Here is an 18,100-nt window from a genome sequence, read left to right on the forward strand (position 1 = left end):
AACTTTTCAGTTGTCTGCCCTGGTGTCCGCTAGCTTTTGGTCATGACTTTCAGACACTGTATTTACTATAATTTGGACAAGTTCGGCGGGCCGGATTAAAAAGCCTAACGGGCCGTATGTGGCCCGCGGGCCGTAGTTTGCCCATGTCTGCTTTAAATGTAGCAAATTTGCGAGTTTGAACCGCGCAAATGTAGGACTTTTTTTCCTCCGAATAATAGCCCATCTCTAAAAAAACTACATTTCAACCTGGCCCTTATGCTCTTCCGTATTCAGTCGTGCGGGGGATTAGCGTTAGCAGCCTTGCGAGACGAGATCATTTGCAGAACATAATAAAGACACGATGTTTTCTGGAAAATTATTATTTTCTTCAGTGGAGGAAAATCAGACATCCACATTTGGAAAGCAATTGCTTTTTTTCAGGGAAATGTTCTACATTTGAAGAAAACCACATCAATCCTCACCAATGAGGCGTCAAGATTTGTGCAAAAACAACTATTCCTGATTTCATGAGCGTCCACAGAGGCGCGAGCGGCTGCTCACCCCAACCGCATGTGGACGGCGCAAACGTCCATCTTTCAAAATCCGTTGGAGCGCGTGGAGGCGGAGCTTCATTCCACCTCGTTCCATTGGATGGCCCGATAGGCCGGGCGATACAAGCAGTAATGTTGAAAGAGTAAGACCACGTCAAAGACCACCGAGAAGAGACCCAGGCCGAACTTGGTGGGGTCCCCGAAGATCAGGTGCCACTCGTCTGCGCACGAGAGACACGCTCAGTGGGGGGATTCGTACAACACGAGGGGTCGGGGGGGGGTCAGGGGGCGTTCTTCGCCGTACCGTTGTTGTAGGAATCCAAGATCATCTGCAAGATGCTGAGCAGGCCGCCGCTAAAGTCCAGCAGGACGGCGCCGACGCTCCAGCCTTCCGTACTCTTTCGCCGGTAGTTCATGAAGGCCTGATGGGACGCACCCGAATGGGGAAGCCGGCACAAAAGCTACATTAGCATTTGGACCCCTGAGAAAAGACCATTTGAGATCCTTACATGCTAAACTACCTATTAGCTATCTATTAGCTAGCTAGCTTTCTATCTATTTGAGTTACTTCCGGGTTGAGTGAACTATCTAGCTAGATATCTATTAGCTATCTATTAACTAGCTATTAGCAAGGTAGCTTTCTATCTATTTGAGTTACTTCCAGGTTGAGTGAACGCTGGCCTGTGTAGCTGCTGCTGCTGCTCACCCACAGAAAAATTTATGCTGTGACTGTAAAGTGACCTTAAAGGACAACCGACGTCACTTTTTTGTTTCTTAACTGACACCAGAAAAAGGTTTGATAGCATCTAAAATACCCAAAACATACAGGCGGATATTTTTATTCAAATGCTAAACACCAATAAAAATGACTCAAAGTGTCCAAAATCTGCAAAAAATTGAGCTGCGAATTGGGCATTTTCAGAAAGTCCCGCCCCCAGTTTGTGACGTCACGCCAAGACGTCTTGCATTGCTGGAGAATCCAAACAATAGCTTCAGATTCTGAGGATATGCTTTCTTGTTACACATCCAGTTATGAATATGATTCAAATAGTTCTGAAGAGGAAAGCATACATGTTTGCAATCGATTAAAGAATTTATTTCGTGCCATTTTGAGGCAACACGGGGGAAATGTCTCGCCCAAAAAAAGAGGCACAAAATGGCGACCTCCTGTGGCCACCGTTTCACACAGATTGATAAATTCCTTATATGGAGCTTGGTCGCCCTCTTCTGGCAGCTTTTGGGTGCAACACGAGGTTGTCAGACCAAACAAGTACAGCAAAATACATTGACGTGATGGAAGGACTGCTACAATGTGTCTTTTTTTCAGTCAGGGGCGTTCCTTCAGTGACGTCACGTACGGACCCGTCACCAACTCAAAAACAAGACTTCCTGAATATTCAGCGCGAGTCTTAAAAGGTAAAATATAGCTAGATGCGGTGGAATCTTATTAAAATACACTCAGTAGAAGTCATTTGAAGCCATTTTACAAATTATGGACACAACTTGTCCGGCCGGAGACGTCGGTTGTCCTTTAAGAGTTTTGAAAGGCGCTTAGAAATGAAATGGAGTATTATTATTATGATGGGACGCCAGGTGGCGTGACGGGCCAAAACCGAGGCGTCGCCCGAGCGTGCGTGCAAGGGGGTTTCGGGGGGACGACCGACCTGCGGCAGGTATTTGACCAGCGTGACGCCCAGCTTGATGTAGGAGAAGAAGTAGAGGTAGTCCAACCAGCTGAGGCGGCGGAAGATGGCCAGGAACAAGGTGACGCCCGCAAAGGACCAGCCGATCAGTAGCAGCAGGCGGGCCGTCCACGACACCCTCTGGCCACCCCTCTGCAAGGCGGGACAAGCGCTCATACGCCAGGAGACGCCAGGCGAGCAGCGATGGTCAAACCTCGTAGACGGCGGCCTGGACGATGAAGAGCAGACACAAGAGGAAGGCGTGCAGGCTGAAGAAGACGTCGTTGGGCTTGACGGGGTTGATGCCGTTCGGGTTCCTCTGCAAAAACTCCTCCTGGGGGGTAGGAAGCGGCGCGGGGGTTCAGGTGAAGCGGCGCGGGGAGTCACGTGACACGCCGCAGGCTCAACTGAGCGCTTGAAAACAACCACCGGCGCTTCACGCGCAGCAGTGATCGTCAATAAGAAGAACAAAGATGGCCGAAAGCATAGTCTTCTTCTTCTTCTTTTCCTTTGGGCTTTTCCCTTCAGGGGTCTCCACAGCAAATCAATGTCCTCCATCCCGAAACTCTTCTCTCACACCAGCTACCTTCATGTCCTCTTTGAAGACATCCATAAAGCTCCTCTTTGGTTTTCCTCTCGGTCTCCTGCCTAGCAGTTCAAGGATCAGAACCCTTCTCCTCTGGACATCTGGTCCAAACCATCTCAGTCTGACTTTGTCTCCAAAGCCTCTAATATGAGTTGTCCCTCTGATGTACTCATTCCTGATCTTATCCAACCTGGTCACTCCTGGTCACTTCTTTTCCTTTCGGCTTTTCCCTTGACGGGGTCGCCACAGCAAATCAGTGGCCTCCATCTTTAGAGGTTTGATCCACATGTTTGTTTTGGCCAAGCTTTTACGTCGGATGCCCTTCCTGACACAACCCTCTGTATTTATCCGGGCTTGGGACCGGCACAATAAGACATGTCCCTTTGTGGCTCCTGGTCACTGTTCCTATCCAATCTGGTCTCTCCTGGTCACTGATTCTATCCAACCTGGTGACTCCTGGTCATTGATCCTATCCAACCTGGTCTCTCCTGGTCACTAATCCTCTCTAACCTGGTCACTCCTGGTCACCGATAGTCACTCCTGGTCACTGATCCTATCCAACCTGGTCACCTCAACATCTTCATCTGTGCTACCTCCAGCTCTGCTTCCTGTCTTTTCTCCAGTGGCACTGTCTCCGGTCCAAACATCATGGCTGGTCCCACCAGTTTTACAGTCTTCTATCACACATCACACCTGCCATTTCTCTCCAGCCATTCCAGCCTGCCTGGACACGCTTCTTCACCACCTTTTCCACACTTTCCATTGCTAAAGACAGTTGAACGCAAGTACGTAAAATCGTCCACCTTCTTTATCTCTTCTCCCTGTAGCATTACTCTTGCGTCCAAAATGAAGTGGACAAAGGGGTCACCTTGATGGAGGTCACCCAGAAGAGGCCGATGTTGAAGACGCTGTAGGCGAAGAAGCCGGTCACGTTGAATGCCAGGAAGTCAAAGTTCAGGCCCACCACGCTGCAACGACATCACTTTCAACGTTTACCCAGCGTTAAATGACAATAATAATAATAATAATAATAATAATAATAATACAGTAAAGTCTCGTTATATCGATATCGGATATATCGATAGTCCCGGTTATATCGATACTATTTCTATGCACGCACGGAGAAAATTACATGCAAACAGGATCGGATATATCGATAGTCCCGGTTATATCGATATTTTTTCGGACTCCCTTGAATATCGATATAACGAGACTTTACTGTAATACATTTCATTTATAAGCGCCTTTCAAAACTCTCAACGTCACTTTACAGTCACAGGATAAGTTAGATAGCTAAGTAATCAATAATCCAAATACATTGGTTTTGTTCATGTTGGGTTAAATTAGCATGATGGCTAATGAGGTTTAGTAATGATTTATATATTAGCCAGCGAGCTAGGCTGCTAGCTATCTATTAGCTATATATCAGCTATTTATCTAGCTAGCTAGCAAATTGCTGCTGTGGACTGCACATTTCCCCATTGTGGGACGAATAAAGGTTTTCTGATGGTGATCTTTCCAGCTAGCTAGCGATCTATTAGCTAGCTGGCTAGTTAGCTCTCGCGGTGCCATCTTGAAGTCAAAAGTGAGTTGAGGGGGAGGTGAGCTATCTGGCTGGCTGGCTAGCTAGCAAGCTATCTGTTGGCTATCGATTGATTCGCAAGCTAGCTTTCTATCTATTTGAGTTACTTCCGGGTTGAGTGAACGCTGGCGCGTGTCTGCCACTGCTCACCCGCAGAAAAACTAATCCTGTGACTGTAAAGTGACCTTGGGAGTTTTGAAGGGCGCTTATCAATGAAATGTATTATTACTAGTACTATTATTATCATTTGCTAGCTATTTGCAGTCTATTAGCTTTGGTTGGCTAGCTAGCTATCTATTCACTATCTAGCTGGCTGGCTATCTAGCTAGGTATCTGTCGGCTATCGATTAATAATAATACATTTTATTTCAGGCGCCTTTCAAAGCTCTCAAGGACACGATTGGCTAGCTAGCTAGGTTTCTATTTATTTGAGTTACTTCCGGGTTGAGTGAACGCTGGTGCATCTGGCTGCTCAACCACAGAAAAACTGATCCTGTGTGTGAATGAAATGGATGATAATTAGCTGGCTATCTATTAGTTATCTATTAGCTCGCTAGCTAGCTGGCTATCTATTAGCTACAAGTTGGTGCTAGCGGCATGTGAAACACAGTGGTGGAGTCCCGTCGCCGTACGGCACCTTTTGCGTCTCCAGTTCTCCCAAAGTTGCGGGTAAAAAGACACGGACCACGCCAGGAAGTAGACCCAGCCCACCACCTGGCTCAGCAGCGCCACCGCGTTGCTACGAACCACCAGGAAGCGCAGACGTGGCCCCGAGCTGCCGACAGAAAGGACCGCACGTCACAAATTGCCGCCGCCTCCGGCGACGACGACACCCGCCACTCACCCGCAGCCGTCGGCGCCGTCGCACATCAGGTACGTCGTCACCTGTCCGGCCGCGCGGGCCACCGCCGTGAAGGTGACCGACGTGGCCGCGACCGGCAGCGTCACCTAAAGTGTGTGATGGTGGGAGGAGTTTTCTTTTTTTGTTGTTGTTGTTGTTTTTTTTTTGGATGGGGGGAGAACGAAGGTGGGCCTTACCTGGCGTGGCAAGCTAATGATCTCCGATGAGTTCCTTTTGGAGCTGTAGGTGACGTTCAGGCGCACCACCAGCGGCCGCGGGAGCGCCGGGCTGAAAAACCGGCGCAGAACAATCACCATCGAGCCACACGAGAGTGGGCCTAAGAAAACTCTCAAGGTCACTTTACAGTCACAACATTGGTTTTTTTGAGCAGTGGCACATGCGCCAGCGTTCACTCAACCCGGACGTAACTCAAATAGATAGAACGGTAGCTAGCTAGCTAACAGATAGCTAACAGATAGCCAGATAGACAGTTAGCTACCTAGCTAGATAGCCATATAGCTAAAAAAATAGCCAGCTACATAGCTAGCTGGTGCGAGAGATAGCAAATAGATAGTAAATGGATAAATAGACAGCTACATGCTAGCTAGCTAGCTAGACAGATAGCAAATAGATAGCAAATAGATAAATCGCCAGCTACATAGCTAGCGAGCTAGACAGATACAAATAGATAGTAAATTGATAAATAGCCAGCTACATAGCTAGCTAGCTAGAAAGATAGCGAATAGATAGCAAATGGAGCCAGCGACATATTTTCAAAATCAGAATCATGGGCGGCAGTTGGCGGAAAGCGCAATTTTGATTGGATGATCCTGACCGAGGTGGCCGTTAATGTCGAAACAGGTAAACGCCCCCTTTTATATAAGCTTGAATAGACCCCGATACTCTTTTTACTTGTAAGACATTCCTAACAAACTCCTCTTTTAAGATAAGCCCAACTCCATTTCTCTTTCTGTCTTCACCATGATAGAACAACTTCAACCCTGACCCTAAGCTTCTCGCCTTGCTCCCTTTCCACCTGGTCTCCTGGACACACAGTACGTCTACCTTCCTTCTCTGCATCATGTCAACCAGCTCTCGACCTTTACCTGTCATTGTTCCTACATTCAAAGTTCCTACTCTTAGTTCTATACTCTTGGCATTCCATTTCTCTCTTTTCCTCCCTCCTCTCCTTCTTCGACCAACAGTCGTCCATTTTCCACCGGCACCCTGAAGGTCAACAGTACCAATGGCGGCCGTTGTTAACCTCGACCGATCCGGTATGGGATTCATAGGTTTGATTCGCATATTTGTTTTGGCATTTTTTATTACGTCGGATGCCCTTCCTGACACAACCCTCTGTATTTATCCGGGCTTGGGACCTGCACAATAAGACACTGGCTTGTGCCCCCTTGTGGCTACATTACAATACAATAATCTATACATAATTTGACAGCTATTTAAATTTAACATGGTATTAGAACATGTGTGATGAATTATTATTGAACATTTTTGTCACATCCCAACACGAATGGAGGCATCTGGACGCTGGTGGGCGTGACGTGCTCACCTGGAGTCAATGGTCAAGTTGCCACTGGTCCACTCTTGGAGCGTCATCTCCTCCGGAACAGACAGCACCACTTGGCACTCTGCCATGCAAAAAAAAAAAAAAAAAAAAACACGTCAGAAGTTTCTGAGCAAGCCTCGTTCCCGGAATGCTTTCCAAGTTACCTGAGATGTGCGTCAGCAGCCACAGAAGCAGCAACAGCTGCTGCGGGAGCCGCATCGCTGCACTACCACGCACACGAATAAGCACAAACAAGTCAAGTCAAGCATGCAAGAAAAAGCCATTTAAACAATTTGAGAATAAAAAGATCGCGAAAAAAGTCATAAGTAGGATTCGTGGATGACGACTTTTCGTAGCGTGTGACAGGCTGATACTCACCACAAGGAAGGTGTTCCTCAAAGTCTGGCAGGTCACGAGACAGGCTTCAAAAAAACCTTCCGGATGGTAACGTCCAGGACAAGGCGCAACCTCGGGAGCCGTGTGCCGAGGACGAGGCTAAGCTAGAAGGGGCAACGTCGTCAGTGAATTGCGCGTGTTTTGGCGACAATAAGGATGTCCCCGAGTGTTGCTACATACGCTCCATATCCGTACAATTACTATAAAAAGATCCCGCGATAACGTGAGCATGGGATGGGCGTGTTCACTGATTGCCTGAGATGTGAATTCGCCCCCTCCAACATGGCCGCCGTGTAGGCACGGTACTTTTAGAGACTGCTTGGGTTACCTATCATAGCTTCTTCTTTGCCGTCGTGGAGTTTGTCAACTACCTCAGTGACTCGTACCCCGTGGAAATAATTTGGGATCATGTCCTTTCGTAAATGAGTCTAAAACTTTGCATCCAGGCACCTTTCCTGAAGAATGTCGAATTCCAACGATGCTGCCGCCAAGGACTTCCGGGTCGTTTCGTTCGGGCAATATCGGAAAAAGGTTCCGAGGCTACGCTGACAATTCAATGTTTAATATACTCTATATTTTTTTTACATTGGCTGATGAAAATAATTAGATAATAATACGAGTTTTAATGAGGAGACTCGGCCTTGGTTACACGGAACTGAATGCATGTCACGTGTATGCTTAAGAAAAATAAATCCTGATAACGCGTGAGTGGTCTGTCTCAAAATTCCTATACAATGGGACTTTTTAAAAATGTTTGAGGGAAAATCATTTACTCCGTGCACGACAGACACGTGACTGTGAAAGAGGCGTATTTCCGGTTCGTCCTACGTCAGGGGCGTTTTGACTGCCGGCTTCCGGGTTCGATGAGCGTCCTTCGAAGTCCGTCGCCAGCATGTCACTGATCAACAATAGGCATCTTTTGTTCTCCTGGTAAGAGGACATTTATTTTATCTGGTTTTTTTCATGATTGGTTGCAAGGTTCACCTCAAAGTCACCGAGACGAAACGAGCCCGCGTTGTTTTTTTTTCGGCGCCCGGTTGGAAGCACACAATCCAGCCTCCATCATTTTATTCGCGCTTTTCTGTCCTCGCGATGCTTGGCGGCAACTATCGTGGAGTACAAAAGTTGCTTGGGACCAAGTCATAATATAATAATAATAATAGTTTCAAAATTCTCAAGGACACTTTACAGTCACAGGATACGTTTTTTCTGTGATTGAGCAGCGGCAGCCACACGCGCCAGCATTCACTCACCCCGCAAGTAACTCAAATAGATTGACAGCTAGCTAGCTAGATATCTAATAGATAGGTCATGATAATAATAACAATAATAATAATACATAGTATTTATAAGCCTTTCAAAACTCTCAAGGATAATAGCTAGCTAGCGATATAGCTTTAACCAAAATATATTGATGTGGTCCAAAAATATAATACAGGTAAGATCCGAGTTACGACCGGGTTCCGTTCCGACAAAACGGCCGTAAGTCGAAATCCATTCAAAACGGCTAGTTGATTTTCGTCTTGGAAGTAGCTCAAATAGATAGAAAGCTAGCTAATAGATAGCCAGCTAGACAGTTAACTAACTCGCCAGATAGCCACATAGCTAATAAATCGCCAGCTACATAGCTAGTGAGCTAGACAGATAGCCAATAGCTAGCAAATAGATAGCCAGCTAGAGAGTTAGCTAACTAGCTAGATAGCCATATAGTTAATCAATTTACAAAAAAAGAATTCCTTCAAGTGATTGTTGGATTGTCTGACAGCGTTGTTGTGGTTGCGACGCTTCCTTCAGGTGTTTTTTGAAGTCGGCGTCCCTGGCGCACACTGCGCCCGCTCGCCTCAACTCCAACAGGACGTCGGTGGTGCGTTGCGGTCGGCAGAAATACGAACGCTTGTTCCCGGTGATGCTGGTGCGGCCCGATGGCTCCACCGTCAACATCCGCTACACGGAACCCAGACGCGTCCTCATGGTGAGCGTTTCCAGCGTTTGCGCCCGCTTGTCTTCATCCTCAACGTTGAGCCTGTTTGCCAGATGCCGCTCGACCCGTCGACCTTGTCGGAGGAGCAGCGTCGCGGTCGGCAAAAGAAGCGAGAAGTCAAGAAGACCGTCAAGGAGACCGCCGTCCGCTACGAGGACGATTTCAAGGTGGACGAGTACAGCCGATTTTGGAACAAGAAGAAATAGAGAGAAGATGGCCGCCGTCGAGATTGGAATCGGTTTGAAAAGTGTGCGGACTGGATGGATTAGTCTTTGACGGACGGTTGTTTTCAAACAGTTTGCATATTTTGCAAATGTGTGCCTTCTTTGTACTGTTTGAATCGATTGAAACCAACATTGTTACTAATTGCTAGCAAAATCGATGGAATATTTTTCTTTCTAATTAAACGTCTTGCAAGATGTTGACAATGTTGAAAAGACTCAGTCGTACAACTTTCTTTCTCCAGATTTTTCACGCTTCACATACGTAATAGCGTACAATCGCTATCTAGCTGGCTGACTAGCTAATAGCTATCTATTGGCTTGCTAGCTAGCTTTCTATCTATTTCTCTTGTCAAAGTCAAGTCAAAGTCAGCTTTACTGTCAAATATGCTAATATGTATGACATACAGCACAGATGAAATACAATACAATACAATAAATAATAATAATGTTTGTTGTATGTATGTGATAATGTAATGTTTGTTTAATAATAATAATATAATAATAGATTTCATTTCTAAGCGCCTTTCAAAACTCTCAAGGTTGCTTTACAGTCACAGGAGAAGTTTTTCTGTGGGTGAGCAGCGGCAGCCACACGCGCCAGCGTTCACTCAAGTACATAACTCAAATAGAATAGTAAGACAAATAGATAGAAAGCTAGCTAGCAGGCCAATAGATAGCTAATAGCTCGTCAGCCAGCCAGATAGCTATTGTACGATATTACATATGTGAAGCGTGAAAAATTAGGAAAAAGAAAGTTACTTACTATTCTATTTGAGTTACTTCCGGGTTGAGTGAACGCTGGCGCGTGTGGCTGCCGCTGCTCACCCACAGAAAAACTGTAAAGTGACCTTGAGAGTTTTGAAAGGCCCTTAGAAATGAAATGTATTATTATTATTATTAAACAAACATGCGAATCAAAGCTCTGAAGATGGAGGACGCTAATTCGTTGTTGTGACTCCTGGAGGGAAAAAGCCGAAAGGAAAAGAAGAAGAAGATGATTTTTTATTTTTTATTATGATATATTATTATTAACAGACGTTTTATTGGTTTTTGACCTGCGGGATCGTCTGCGAGAAAGTTCCCTTCCCGCGCAGCAGGTGGCGGTAATGTGCCGTACGTCGCTTCCGTAATTGCGTGAAGCCTCGCGAGATTTGGCCAGCTCGTCCTTGTTCGCAGTCTTGGCAGCAATGGGCTACTGGGACATTCCCGAGGGCACCGACTGCGTGCAGAAAACATGGATTACGACCAAGCTGGCCACCACTCTGGGTGAATATTTGCCGCGGGACACCATTTGCCTTCGACCCTCCGCCCGCTGAAAGTCGCTGAGAATCGAACGCCGCCATGTCACGTCCTCCCAGCTAATGCTAATGCTAATGCTAAAGCGACCAATGAGCGCAGCACGTCGCTCAAGATGTTGACCGGCGACTGCGATTCACTAAACATTTTAGGACAAACAAAAATCCCAAGTGACGGTGAAAATGCCTCACGCTTCAACGTCAATGTGCAAATAGTTGCGTCAAATCGATACAGGTCCTTCTAAAAATAGCGGATTATGATAAAGATGAGTATTTTCCATCCTGTCATGATAAAAATCCCAAAATTCATATATGTTAGCTTTATGGCACGTCAACTGAAATATTCCAGGTCTTTTATCGTTTTAATTCGGATGATTTTGGCATCCAGCTCAAGAAAAGCCCCCAAAAATTATCTATCTATCTATCTATCTATCTATCTATCTATCTATCTATCTATCTATCTATCTATCTATCTATCTATCTATCTATCTATCTATCTATCTATCTATCTATCTATCTATCTATCTATCTATCTATCTATCTATCTATCTATCTATCTATCTATCTATCTATCTATCTATCTATCTATCTATCTATCTATCTATCTATCTATCTATCTATCTATCTATCTATGTCCTTGAGAGTTTTGAAAGGCGCTATAAATACAATGTATTACTATTATTATTTTTATTATTAGCTATCTATTAGCTATCTATTTGCTAGCTATCTGGCTATCTGTTAGCTATCTAGCTACCTATCTGTAAGCTATCTATTTGCTATTTTGCTGGCTATCTAGCTATCTATTAGCTATCTAGATACATATCTATTAGCTATGTCATTGAGAGTTTTGAAAGGTGCTATAACAACAATGTATGAGTTTTATTATTAGTTATCTATTTGCTAGCTATCTAGCTACCTATCTGTGAGCTCTCTATTTGCTCTTTTGCTGGCTATCTAGCTATGTATTAGCTATCTAGATACCTATCTATTAGCTATGTCATTGAGAGTTTTGAAAGGTGCTATAACAACAATGTATGAGTATTATTATTTTTATTATTAGCTATCTATTAGTTATCTATTTGCTATCTATCTAGCTACCTATCTGTGAGCTAGTAATACTAATGTATTAGTATTATTATTTTTATTATTAGGTATCTGTTTGCTATCTATCTAGCTATCCGTTAGCTATCTAGCTACCTATCTGTGAGCTATCTATTTGCTCTTTTGCTGGCTGTCTAGCTATCTATTAGCTATCTAGATACCTATCTATTAGCTATGACCTTGAGCGTTTTGAAAGGTGTACGTATGTATTATTATTATTATTACTGTTATTAGTATTATTATTATTAGCTATGTATTAGCTATCTAATAGATAGCTAATGTTTTACATATTTTTATTTGTTATTGGATCGGATGTACCTTTATTTGTCTCGCAGTGGAGAATTTGACATTTCACAGCAGCACAGTTATGAAAGGAAGAGGAAAGGAAAGAAAGAAGTAGAAAAACAAAATACAGGTGCTGCTGGAAAGGCAGCCACTCTCGCGGCGCCGTCTTGAAGTCAAAAGAACAAAAAAACACCTAAATAACAAATAATATGACAACACAAAGACACAATCATTCATTCTTCAGCACTTGCTGTCCCCTGACATGAAGCAGTGCTAGATGAAAGAGGAGAGAATCAAAGCATCCTTTTCAGCAGTGGATCTGGGCGGTCATGGTGGAATGTGCACGTCTGCTACAAGCTATTATAGTATTCTGTATTTATTGTATATACTATTTCTTAAGTTTTATAGTTATTCATGTAAAATCAAATTTTAGTAGATCACTTGTTATATTTGTGTTACTTCCGGGTTCATTGAACGCTGGCACGTGTGGCTGCCGCTGCTCGCCCGCAGGAAAACTGATTCTGTGACTGTAAAGTGACCTTGAGAGTTTTGAAAGGCGCTTATCAATGAAATGTATTATTATTAACTTGGGATAATATAGAATAAGGAAAAGAAGAAGCTATCTAACCTAAATTAAATTTATGTAAATTTCTCCACTGCGAGACTAATAAAGGCAAATCCAATCCAATCCAATCTAGCTAGCTATCTATGTATTATCTGTCTATATTAACCATCTAGCTAGCTATCTATTAGCTAGCCAGCTATTAGCTATGCAACTACCTAGCTGACTGGTTAGCTGGCTAGCTATTAGCTATCTATTGGCTAGCTAGCTTTCTATCTATTTGAGTTACTTCCGGGTTGAGTGAACGCTGGCGCGTGTGGCTGCCGCTGCTCGCCCGCAGAAAAACTGATTCTGTGACTGAAAAGTGACCTTGAGAGTTTTGAAAAGTGCTTAGAAATGAAATTTATTATTATTATTATTATTTGCACTTGATGAATTCCCACTTCTGGACGAGAATGACGCTTCCGGCGCTCGTTGTAGACGTTCGTCAGCACATTTTCAAGCCGTTGTGGCGCTTTGTTATGCACGGCGAATATTGAACGCGACGCGGTTTCAAACGGCGGAAAAGGCACCAATAATAGACACGGTTTGTTTAGCTAATGATGCTGTGGCTTTGCGGAAGGCGCGGCGTGACACAGCGCGTCCGTGTGTCTTTGCAGGCCTTGTGGGCTCGGCGTATCACTTGGCCGCCTTCCAGCCCGAAACGGTCATGGAAGCTGTGCAGCGAGCTGGAAACGCCACCGTCACTATGGGTAGGTGAACGCCGCCCGCCGCCCGCCGCCCGTCGCCGCGCCACCATCGCCGCGCCATCTGAGTTACTTCCGTGTGGAGAAGGCCTAGCTAGCTGTCTGTTAGCTATCTATTAGCTAGCTAGCTTTTTATCCGAGTTACTTAGCTATCGAATTAGCTGTCTATTAGCTAGCTAACTCTATCTGAGTTACTTCCGTGTGGAGTGAAGGCCCAGCTAGCTGTCTGTTAGCTATCTATTAGCTAGCTAGCTTTTTATCCGAGTTACTTAGCTATCGAATTAGCTGTCTATTAGCTCGCTAGCTTTCTAGCCAAGTTACTTCCGGGTAGAGTGAACGCTGGGGTGTGTGGCTGCCGCTGCTCACCCACAGAAAAAACCTCATCCTCTGACTGTAAAGTTACCTTGAGAGTTTTGAAAGGCGTTTATAAATAGATAGCTATTTGCTCTCTATTAGCTATCGAGCTGGCTACCTAGATATATATCTATTAGCTACCTAGCTTTCTGGCTACCTAGCTAGCTATCTATTAGCTATCTAGCTGGCTATCTAGCTATTTGCTATGTATTTGCTATCTATTAGCCATGTAGCTAGCTGGCTACTTCAATAGCTATCTATTAGCTATCTGGCTGGATAGCTAGCTAGCCATTTGCTATCTATTAGTTATCTAGCTAGCTGGCTACCTAGCTAGCTATCTATTAGCTATCTGCCTAGCTGGCTATCTATTAGCTAGCTAGCTAACTTTCTATTTATTTGAGTTATTCCCGGGTCGAAGGAACGCTGACGCATGTGGCTGCCGCTGCTCAAAAAAACTGATCCTGTGACTGTAAAGTGTCCTTGAGAGTTTTGAAAGGCGCTTGCTTGTAAATGAAATGCATTATTATCATTATTATTATAAATCAAATGTATGATTATTCTGATTGTTAACGTGGCGAGCGCGCACGCTGATGTCGGTTGCCCTCGCGTGTCTCCCCAGCCGCCATGGGCGCCATCTTCGGCATGACCACGTGTCTCACGGCGCAGGCCCGGCAGGATCCGGAGGATCCGCTCAACTACTTTGCGGGCGGCTGCGCTTCCGGCATCTTCGTGGGCGCCAGAAGTAAGTCTTTGTGACAGCCCATTAGCTCGCTGGCTAACTATTAGCTGTCTAGCTGTGAGCTATCTGCCCATTCACTCAACCCAGTGTAACTCAAATATACGGCTTTCTAGATATTGCCTAGCTAGCTTTCTATCTATTTGAGTTACTTCCGGGTTGAGTGAACACTGGCACGTGTGACTGCCGCTGCTCACCCGCAGAAAAAATATCCTGTGACTGAAAGTGTCCTTGAGAGTTTTGAAAGGCGCTTAGAAATGTATTATTATTATTATTATTATTATGAAGATGATGATTATTATTATCATTCTTCAGCACTTGCTGTACCCTCTTTGTGACATGAAGCAGTTCCAGATGAAAGAGCAGTGGATCAAAGCATCTAGCTATTTGCTATCTGGCTCCCTGGCTGGCTATCTAGCTAGCTATGTATTAGCTATCTAGCTAGCTTTCTATCTATTTGAGTGACTTCCAGGTTGAGTGAACGCTGGCACGTGTGGCTGCCGCTGCTCACCCACAGAAAAAAAACCTCATCCTGTGACTATAAAGTGACCTTGAGAGTTTTGAAAAGCGCTTAGAAATGAAATGGATGATTATTATTATTATTATTATTCATGTCTTTTCATTTTGTGTGTGTGCGCGGGCAGCCCACAGCGTGGCCACAGGCACCTCGGCGTGTTTGGCTCTGGGCCTGCTGGCCTTCTTCGGCAAAGTGTCCAAGACGGAAGGCTGGCGACTGGTTGGACCGCCCAAACTCTGAGCGGCCGCACAACTTTTCTCCAAACGTCTCCTCCCGTCAAGGAGCCAAGTTGTAAAATTGTAAAGTAATAAAATCCTCAAGTAACGACATGGCGACAAAGTCCCTTTTTTTTTGCTTGGTAGCCAACGGGTCGAGCCGTCGCCAGCGCCAGCGCCACTTTTCTCTTTGTCGTGACTTGTTGAGCCTGCGCGAGTGCGGCAAGTGATGTCACCGGCGCCACAAAAGTCTCCTGGTTCGATTGCCAACGAGGCGAGGAGCGCTGCCGCAGCATGTCTGTCGTCACGGAAGGTCAGTGGGCGCTCTCTCCTGGCGTTTTTGGGGGTCCGGGTGGAACCGCCAGCGGCCGCGACATTCCTGCCGCCGTGCCAAAACCTGTGCACATGCACGCTTGCATCGCCGCACAAAAACTTTTGGCTTGATCTTCTGCAGTCTCTGATTTCTTTTTTGTTGCTGCAACAATGAAATGAGGAAAAAAAGGAGAAATTCACTGATAGCTGAGCTTACAAACTTAATTGCTTCCCAGAAAGTGTGTGTAAGGCCAAAAGTTTGTCTGCCAAACATTTATTTCCCATAAGAAAGGATTAAAATGAGAATAATCCGTTCCCAGGTCCCCAGAAACATTTTTCACTAAACTTAAAACTACACAAAATACAGTGATACCTCATCTTACGAACTTAATTGCTTCCCAGAAAGTGTGTGTAAGGCCAAAAGTTTGTCTGCCAAACATTTATTTCCCATAAGAATCCATTAAAATGAGAAGAATCCGTTCCCAGGTCCCCATGAAACATCATTTTCAACTAAATAGGCCTTAAAACTACACAAAATACAGTCATACCTCAGTTTACAAACTTAATTGTTTCCCAAAAAGTGTGCAAGGCGAAAGGTTTGTCTGCCAAACATTTATTTCCCATAAGAAAGCATTAAAATGAGAATAATCCGTTCCCAGGTCCCCATTAAACATCATTTTCAACTAAATAAGCTTAAAAACTACACAAAATACAGTGATACATCATCTTACGAACTTAATTGCTTCCCAGAAAGTGTGTGTAAGGCCAAAAGTTTGTCTGACAAACATTTATTTCCCATAAGAAACCATTATAATGAGAATAATCCGTTCCCAGGTCCCCGTAAAACATCATTTTCAACTAAATAGGCCTTAAAACTACACAAAATACAGTCATACCTCAGTTTACAAACTTAATTGTTTCCCAAAAAGTGTGCAAGGCGAAAGGTTTGTCTGCCAAACATTTATTTCCCATAAAAAAGCATTAAAATGAGAATAATCCGTTCCCAGGTCCCCATGAAACATCATTTTCAACTAAATAAGCCTTAAAACTACACAAAATACAGCGATACCTCATCTTACGAACTTAATTGGTTCCCAGAAAGTGTCTGTGAGGTGAAATGTTTGTCTGACAAACATTTATTTCCCATAAGAAACCATTAAATTGAGAATAATCCGTTCCCAGGTCCCTGTAAAACATTATTTTCGACTAAATAGGCATTAAAACTACACAAAATACAGTGATACCTGAGCTTATGAATTTAATTGGTTGACAGAAAGTGTGTGTAAGGTGAAAAGTTTGTCTGCCAAACATTTATTTCCCATAAGAAACCATTAAAATGAGAATAATCAAATCCCAGGTCCCCATAAAACATCATTTACTACCAAATAGGCCTTAACATTACACAAAATACAGTCATACCTCAGCTTACAAACTTTATCGGTTCCCAAAAAGTGTGTGTAAGGCAAAAACTGCATCTGCCAAACATTGATTACCCATAAGACACCAATAAATGAGAATAATCCGTTCCCAGGTCCCCATAAAACATATTTTTCGACTAAATAAGCTTTAAAACTACACAAAATACAGTGATACCTCAGCTACAAACTTAATTGGTTCACAGAAAATGTGTGTAAGTCGAAAAGTTTGTGTGCAACGGCGACGCCTCCCGCCCCGGCCGCCATGGAGACCGCCGACATCGTCTACCTGCTCCTGGTCATGGCCGTCGGAATCTGGGTCGGTACCCGAACACTCCCAGCGGTTTGTGTACATCCGGGGGGGGTCCAAAGTTTTTGCTAAGGGGGGGGCGGGGCAACTTCTATTTTGTACATATTTTTTTTACATTTTCATATAACAGCGATAATTGAAATACATTTCAGCGAGTCATTCTGTTTCACATTTGCTTTTTTTATTTTAATTTTGGTTGATTTGAAACATGCAGATCAATATTCAATTGATAATTCACTTAACTTCGCTTTTTTAACACTTTAATGAACTTTATTTGCAACAGAAGTAATTCTTCTTTGGTTGATTGTCGCCATTTTAGAAAATTGGGGAAAAACGTGGAGAAAATCGCCATTTTAGAAAATGGAGGGTTTGCTTCTATGCTAATAGCAGTTCCTAATGGAGCCACTAGGTGGCAGCATTTGGCACACGCAGGTAACAGCGTGACTGCTCAATGTCTTCATTCTACATTGGGCTTCCCAATGTACAGCAAGTGCTGAAGAATGAATGACTCTGTGTTGTCATATTATTTATTTATTTATTTATTGACTTCAAGATGGCGCCGCAAGAGTGGTTGCCTTGACAGCAGCTCCTGTATTTTGTTTTTCTACTTCTTTCTTTCCTTTCATAACTTTGCTGCTGTATTACTTCCAGGTAGAGTGAACGCTGGCGGGAATGGCTGCCGCTGCTCACCTGCACAAAAAATAATCATTCTTTTCCCGTGACTGTAAAGTGTCCTTGAGAGTTTTGAAAAGCGCTTAGAAAAGACATTTATTATTATATTATTTATTATTATTATTATTTTAAAGGACAACCGACGTCACTTTTTCGTTTCTTAACTGACATCAGAAAAACGTTTGATAGCATCT

The 18,100-nt window shown here is 44.0% G+C and overlaps 3 protein-coding genes across 3 annotated transcripts; 2 read left to right on the plus strand and 1 right to left on the minus strand.

Annotated features, from left to right (window-relative positions):
- Nucleotides 1–343: 343 nt before the first annotated feature.
- ctns (cystinosin, lysosomal cystine transporter) lies at nt 344–7,627 on the minus strand. The gene is made up of 12 exons (XM_089000135.1): nt 7,510–7,627; nt 7,164–7,285; nt 6,950–7,011; nt 6,789–6,867; nt 5,419–5,509; nt 5,225–5,328; nt 5,018–5,155; nt 3,667–3,766; nt 2,427–2,546; nt 2,195–2,365; nt 835–952; nt 344–751 (listed from the first exon to the last, which is right to left on the minus strand). The coding sequence occupies exons 3-12, from the start codon at nt 7,002–7,004 to the stop codon at nt 609–611; spliced, it is 1,119 nt and encodes a 372-aa protein (XP_088856261.1). The 5' UTR covers nt 7,005–7,011; nt 7,164–7,285; nt 7,510–7,627; the 3' UTR covers nt 344–608.
- Nucleotides 7,628–7,982: 355 nt separating this feature from the next.
- Nucleotides 7,983–9,599, plus strand: mrpl55 (mitochondrial ribosomal protein L55). Its single transcript, XM_089000136.1, has 3 exons — nt 7,983–8,111; nt 8,976–9,153; nt 9,216–9,599. Exons 1-3 carry the CDS (start codon nt 8,074–8,076, stop codon nt 9,366–9,368), a joined length of 369 nt encoding a protein of 122 aa, XP_088856262.1. The 5' UTR covers nt 7,983–8,073; the 3' UTR covers nt 9,369–9,599.
- A 917-nt stretch (nt 9,600–10,516) lies between these two features.
- ndufa11 (NADH:ubiquinone oxidoreductase subunit A11) lies at nt 10,517–15,309 on the plus strand. The gene is made up of 4 exons (XM_089000439.1): nt 10,517–10,652; nt 13,289–13,381; nt 14,349–14,471; nt 15,110–15,309. The coding sequence occupies exons 1-4, from the start codon at nt 10,574–10,576 to the stop codon at nt 15,220–15,222; spliced, it is 408 nt and encodes a 135-aa protein (XP_088856565.1). The 5' UTR covers nt 10,517–10,573; the 3' UTR covers nt 15,223–15,309.
- The last annotated feature ends 2,791 nt before the right edge of the window (nt 15,310–18,100 follow it).

The sequence above is a fragment of the Hippocampus bargibanti genome, linkage group LG07 (assembly GCF_051943395.1).
Source record: "Hippocampus bargibanti isolate YZ-2025 linkage group LG07, ASM5194339v1, whole genome shotgun sequence".
Taxonomy (NCBI): Eukaryota; Metazoa; Chordata; class Actinopteri; order Syngnathiformes; family Syngnathidae; genus Hippocampus; species Hippocampus bargibanti.

Coding starts and splice junctions, on each gene's coding strand:
- ndufa11 (XM_089000439.1), top strand. CDS start 10,574: ATGGGCTACTGGGACATTCCCGAGGGCACCGACTGCGTGCAGAAAACA. Junction 10,653..13,288: donor CAAGCTGGCCACCACTCTGG/GTGAATATTTGC, acceptor GTGTCTTTGCAG/GCCTTGTGGGCTCGGCGTAT. Junction 13,382..14,348: donor AAACGCCACCGTCACTATGG/GTAGGTGAACGC, acceptor GTGTCTCCCCAG/CCGCCATGGGCGCCATCTTC.
- ctns (XM_089000135.1), bottom strand. CDS start 7,004: ATGCGGCTCCCGCAGCAGCTGTTGCTGCTTCTGTGGCTGCTGACGCAC. Junction 2,547..3,666: donor TCTGGGTGACCTCCATCAAG/GTGACCCCTTTG, acceptor CCTACCCCCCAG/GAGGAGTTTTTGCAGAGGAA. Junction 2,366..2,426: donor TCCAGGCCGCCGTCTACGAG/GTTTGACCATCG, acceptor CCCGCCTTGCAG/AGGGGTGGCCAGAGGGTGTC.
- mrpl55 (XM_089000136.1), top strand. CDS start 8,074: ATGTCACTGATCAACAATAGGCATCTTTTGTTCTCCTG. Junction 8,112..8,975: donor AGGCATCTTTTGTTCTCCTG/GTAAGAGGACAT, acceptor CGCTTCCTTCAG/GTGTTTTTTGAAGTCGGCGT. Junction 9,154..9,215: donor AACCCAGACGCGTCCTCATG/GTGAGCGTTTCC, acceptor CCTGTTTGCCAG/ATGCCGCTCGACCCGTCGAC.